The sequence below is a fragment of the Alosa sapidissima genome, chromosome 1 (assembly GCF_018492685.1).
Source record: "Alosa sapidissima isolate fAloSap1 chromosome 1, fAloSap1.pri, whole genome shotgun sequence".
Classification (NCBI taxonomy): domain Eukaryota; kingdom Metazoa; phylum Chordata; class Actinopteri; order Clupeiformes; family Clupeidae; genus Alosa; species Alosa sapidissima.
In genome coordinates this window covers 30,063,833-30,069,832 of record NC_055957.1, presented here as the reverse complement: position 1 = coordinate 30,069,832, position 6,000 = coordinate 30,063,833, and the positions used below count along the sequence as shown (strand labels likewise).

Below are 6,000 nucleotides of genomic sequence, written 5' to 3'. Positions count from 1 at the left end.
CTTATTCCTTTTTTTGCATAAAATGTGTGTTCAAGTCTGGGATCAAAAACGTGTCACTTTTTTAAAACTCCCCCCATTTCTTTCCTTTGTCTTCACATTCGTCTAAAAGATTTCACAGGCAAGAAGTCAGTTTTGTGTTTGTTTGCTTGTTTGTTTGTTGGTTGTTTTTATTTGTCTTGGTTTCGCTTAGCGGTGAGGCAGCAGGACGTCAGGGCGAGGGGGGCTGGGGGGGGGGTTCTGTGCGGCGCTGGGAGAACCCCTCTCGCTCCAGCCCTGCTATGTGGAGTCCTGGTTCACTGCTTTCCCGCCGTTCATGGTAGGAGTCCCTGAGCTTTTCCTGGAGCGACGGTTCTCTTCAATCTCATGCATAGACGGCTCCCTGTACATGCAAACTACAACAGGACATACAGACAGACACAGACAGACGGACAAAAACACAGACAAAACTCGTCAGTATTGGACGTGGCATCACTGTCTGCCTAGGAATTAGATGCTCCTGTTTATATGCTTAAGTAATTTAGCTTGTGCATCCTAAACCCCAAACAAGAGCAATAAATCGACTGACTTTCATCCCTGACCATAAATCCATGTTTTTACTGATTAAGGTTAAAAAAATTACATTTGAATTCATCCTTTTTTCTTTTTTTTGCAATTTAAATGAGGGCTACTGCAGGCAAGGCCATGGTCCCTATCAGTCCAATCATAATCATGCGGTCATATACTGCTGAGTAAATGATGAACATCTACTCATTTTCTTGACTGGTACGCTTTCATATAATGGTCATGTGATTGCGTCATAAATGCACTATAACGGGTATTGTACGGCAGTTATAATCGAATGACTTGACTAGGCAGCAACAGCGTGGTTACAATGACTCAGCAGTTTGCAGGAGTACTTGAGGCAGCAAGACCTCCTCTGTGTGACAGGTCTATATTTGCCAGAACACATCAGGGGGGCATAAAGCTGTTGCTCAGCGACTGTCTCCTGACAGAACTGGGGCTAAAACTTTATCAGAGCTACACGAATGATTAAGGTATCCAATCTTTTTTTTTTTACAGGCTTCTGAGTATTTTAGTCAGCGTTTTTTGTGCTGGATTGGGGTGGTGGTGCTGTAGTTGTGCTCAGGATGAGTGGCCTACCTTCGATTGGTCTGGGCAAGAAGTGGGAGGAGGGCTTGGTCTTCTTGACCCGGTTGCCTTTCATGACCTGGCCCTCCTTGGTGAGGCCCAGGAACCAGGCCCGCCCCGATTCCTGCTGCCGGTACACGGTGGACGAGTAGATGACGTAGTAGTTCTCAAACACGGACTCCTTGAATTTACACTCCGGAGTAAACATTTCCTGAAAAAGGACAGGAGAGGAAGAGGAAGGGACAGAGGGAAGGGAGAAGAGAGGAGGTGGGAGGAGAGGAAGAGAAGAGAACATGCAGAGTAAATGAGTTTCTTCTCCCCCAGTGAAGAGAGGAGAGAAGAGAGAGAGAGAGAGAGAGAGAGAGAGAGAAAGGAGAGGAGAATGAGAGAACGAGAAGGAGAACAAGAGAGGGCAAATGTAGCCGTGAGGAATCCCACGGGAGGTGCAGGTGGTGGTGGTGGTGGGGTGGCTGTTATGAGCAGTGTGTGGTGAAGGACTCACAGCATGTGGGAGTGTGTGCCTAGTCAGTGTGTGTGTGTGTGTGTGTGTGTGTGTGTGTGTGTGTGTGTGTTATGTGTGTGTGTGTGTGTGTGTGTTTAGGTCTCGGTATACAGTACGTGTGGACAGAAGTGGCGGAGATGAGGCAGTGTGTTATCTAGGCCGGGTGACACACTGTCAGGAGACAGACGCTGCTCAAGCGGCCAGGGTGCGGAGGTGAGCGCGCCTCCTGTCCCATGCCGACGTACACCAGGGGACTCCAGCCAGCGCTGACGCTTGACCTCATCCCTCCTCTACCCCCTCCCTCACACAGCTGCCCGCACACACACACACACACACACACAAAAACACACACACACACACACACACACACACACACACACACACACACACACACACACACACACCTGAGCACAAGGACACAGCCGCAATTATCCTCCACCTCTTCACTGTAAATAAGGGGAGGTTGGGGTTGGGTCGACCAAACAGCAGGCTGATGGTGAGACCCTGTCAGAACCTTTCACTACCAATTACCTTCATGAAGAACGAGTTCCTTTCAAAGCTTTGTATCTTGTTTGTATATGCGCAGTGGAAACGCTAGCATTTCCAATCTGTGCCAAAGAAGCAACACTGTTAAATATCAAACGTGGTGGTGTTGTTGTTGGATAAAATATGTTTGAACTTTTCTTCTCTGTATTCACTGCTCAGGCTAAGAAACCACAATGAGCAGGCAGTGATTGTTTGGAAATGGCTACTATGCCAGGAGTGCACAATGCTTCATAATGCACCTGGCAGGGCTACTGGTATGTGGAGTGGGAGTGAATTCTAAGGCATTTAATTAGAATTCACCTAAGTGTGATCTGAAGGAGAGGCAAATTACTTGTTAGTGAAACAGGGCATGGGAGACATCTACCTCATGCACCTCGAAGACCTCGACGAGAGAGAAACACTATAAACAGAATAGACTGCCAAGTGTCCTTATGGGGGAGGGGGGGGGGGGTGTCAATGAACAAATGAAGATGAAGCATGCACACAAACAATGGGCCAGATATAAAACACACATAAACAAGGCCAAACATGCATACAGCACACAAACACACACATGCACGCACGCTCGCACACACACACACACACACACACACACACACACACACACACACACACACACACACACGCATGCACACACATGCACACACGCACACGCGCACACACACATACACATACACACAGCATATCCACAAAAACATACACATGCCGGTATGCACACAGAGAAACAACAGTTCAACTCTCACAGCTCAAAGAATCCGACCCCCTCCAAGAAACTCACTCACACATGTTTGCCCCAAGGCATATCACAAACAACATAGAGACATGAAGGACAAATCAACCAGCAAACCCATAAGCTGTTTATGGATTTGGATGGGAGCAGATTGCTAACGCTAAATGAAGAGATTCTCTGTGACGAGTCATTATTATTCAGGAGGAGAAGCTGGCCACGGCCAAACTGCTGCTGTCTAGACAGCTGCCTCAGTCACATTGAGAGCCTGGAAAGGACACGCTACCTGTTCTCTGAATGAGAGAGCACTCCAGACCTTAAAGAGACAAGGGAAATGGGCACACACACACACACACACACACACACAAAACTATCTCGGTGTGGGGTGGTGGTGGGTGGTGGTGGTGGGTGGGTGGTGGTGGTGGGTGGGTGGGTGGGTGGGGTTAACATTATTTGTTGGCACTCTTAAAAATAATTATCTCTGCAAAGCTTGACACCTCCCCTTAGACGACAGCATTCACCAGCCGTGTACACACAGCTTTTGACCCTCTCCAACAGATTACCACAGCATACAAACAATGAGCATGAGCAATCAACGATGTACATGACCTTTTCACACCATCATCCTAATCACCACACACAACATCAGAGAACAGCCTCTGGCATCAGCACAACGCACACAATCCTGACAGGGTATGGAGAGAGACTAGAGCTTTTCTTATGTGTGTGTATATCTGCATCTGTGTGTGTCTGTGCATGTGTGTGTGTGTGTGTGTGTGTCTTTGCATGTGTCTGTGTGAATAAAAGCTTGCAAAGTACTGTGCCATATCTGCTAATATTGGCACCTATGGCGGAGACGTTGCTACTTATACCCTTAAGAACTGAGTATTGTGCTTATTAAGTGATATTGTGAAGACCTGCTGCATACCACTGGTCCATGAGTTTGCGTATGTATTGTACTGCATCCTTAATATTTGTGTCCCTCTACCATTTTCTTTACGTGGACATAAATAATGGTTAAAATGTGTGTGTGTGTGTGTGTGTGTGTGTGTGTGTGTGTGTGTGTGTGTCTGTGAATGTGTGTGTGTCTGTGCATGCGTCTGTGAATGTGTGTGTGTCTGTGCCTGTGTGTGTGGAGAGTCCAGCATGCGCGGTATTCCCCCGTCTCTCTGGCTCCTACTCTTGCTGCTGCGGCTGCTTTTTACTGCAGCACAGCAGTGGGGCCGAGCACAGCACATAAATTACAGACAGCAAAGCCACAAAGGTACAATAGAGCAAAACAATACTAGCAATGGCTCCCAGTGGCCACAGACGCAAACATCTAACACTAATGCGTGCGTTTGTAAGATATGTAGGATACGAGGATAAATGCTGCTATCCAAAAATAATATGTCTGTGTTTGTATGAATGAATGGATGAATGGATGAATGAATAAATTAATGAATGTGTGTTTGTTTGTGTGTGTGTCTGTCTCTGTGTGTGTGTGTGTGTGTGTGAGAGAGAGAGAGAGAGAGAGCGTGATTGAGAGAGAGAGAAAGAGAGAGAGAGATTGTGTGTGTGTGTGTGTGTGTGTGTGTGTGTGTGTGTGTGTGTGTGTGAGTGTGTGTGTGTGTGTGTGTGTGTGTGATTATCAGCAAATGCATGTGTGTGTGGTGTGTGTATCTTTTCTTGAGGGAGCTGCCAGTGATTCTGGTGTGTGCAAGCACTAGTGTTTGTTTCTGTAGATGATTGGTGGACATGGATGTGAACATGTCTGTGGATGAGTGTAATGAGAGTGTGTGAGGGCATATGTGTGTGGCCGTGTTTGATGCATCTCTGTGTGTATGTGTGTGTGTGTGTGTGTGTGTGTGTGTGTTCCAGTGTGTTAGTTAAAGATAGATGCATTTAAAACTACTGAGAGATGTGGTTACCGCTGTGCTGTAAAGTAGGTCAGAATGAAAACTATCATAAATAATGGAGCAACACTCCCAACACTTCAACACTTCTCTCCAGCTTTCCCGCACTCTGAGCACCCAGCGCTTAACACTGCAAACCAGCTGCACCACTTCGGATGGGCGGCGAGCCGGCGCAACCTCCCAGCATGCCAAGAACAACCCGTCCTGTGGCTATCGCACCGCTGCACACTGCCCCACAACCGGATGCTGCTCAACAGCAAGGCACTCCTCACGGAACAGCCGTTGGCACGTCCGAATGGGGAAAAAATGATGAGTGGTGATGAATGGCACAGGAGCATTAGTATAACTATGGGCTGGGCTTTTGGACAGAGGCGGCTCACATCAAAGCCTCTTCATGAAACTTATCAGGATATCTGTGGAAAAGGGGTCAGAGACACTCTAAGATTAAGCTTGTGGCACACACGCACACACACACACACACAAACGCACACACCACACACACACACACACACGCATACACACACACACACACAAGTAACTTAACGTGTAAGAGTTTGTCACAGCCTTTTTAAGGTTAGAGTGGCTTTCCTGTCATTCCTCTCTGGTTGCTAACTCTAATGAAGCCACATTCTGAACACATACAGTATGCCATTTAACAAGAGTACTGGGCTACGTAGAGACAACAGATGTGTTCCCTTTTTGTTAGATTATTTAAATAGGAAATGAGCCAGAAAGGTCTTCCAAGGGTTCAGACCCTTTTTTTTTAAAGAGCCCTTCATCAGAAGGCTGAAGTTGGCCTCTGTAAAGATTATTTTCCTGGAATAAAAGGTCACATACTGTACGCACTGCAGTCAGCATATGTTAATGATACAGTCAGATACTGCTGAATGAATGGCTTGTGAACAATGAATATCTGATTATAGGACATGCATACAATTAGGTGTTGTGGTGACGTCGACTGATGGACCAATATATTGAAATTGACAGTTGTGCTTTTATCATTCTGTGGATTAGAAACCTCAGGCGTGAGCTGTGTATAACTATACCCCTCTGTGCAGTACACATAGAGGCCTAGTGGTACAGCTCTACAAATTTTGGATTCTTTGGGAAGCTAAAGGTGCTCAATACAATCTGCATTATGTAACAGTAAAAGGACCATTTCTATTATCGTGGTCCTTGAAGATGGTTTACAATGGAATATC

General features: G+C 46.5%; 1 protein-coding gene across 4 annotated transcripts in view; it reads right to left on the bottom strand.

Annotated features, from left to right (window-relative positions):
* fgf12a (fibroblast growth factor 12a) overlaps nt 1–6,000 on the bottom strand; it is a 36,685-nt gene that overhangs the window by 2,727 nt on the left and 27,958 nt on the right. For all 4 annotated transcript variants that reach the window (XM_042099641.1, XM_042099640.1, XM_042099628.1 and 1 more), the window contains 2 exons: nt 1,141–1,339; nt 1–392 (listed from right to left, as the gene is read on the bottom strand). The exon at nt 1–392 is cut by the window's left edge and continues 1,530 nt beyond it. In XM_042099641.1, coding sequence (XP_041955575.1) covers nt 277–392; nt 1,141–1,339 — 315 coding nt within the window. In that variant the 3' untranslated portion in view covers nt 1–276. The remainder of the gene's footprint in view (nt 393–1,140; nt 1,340–6,000) is intronic.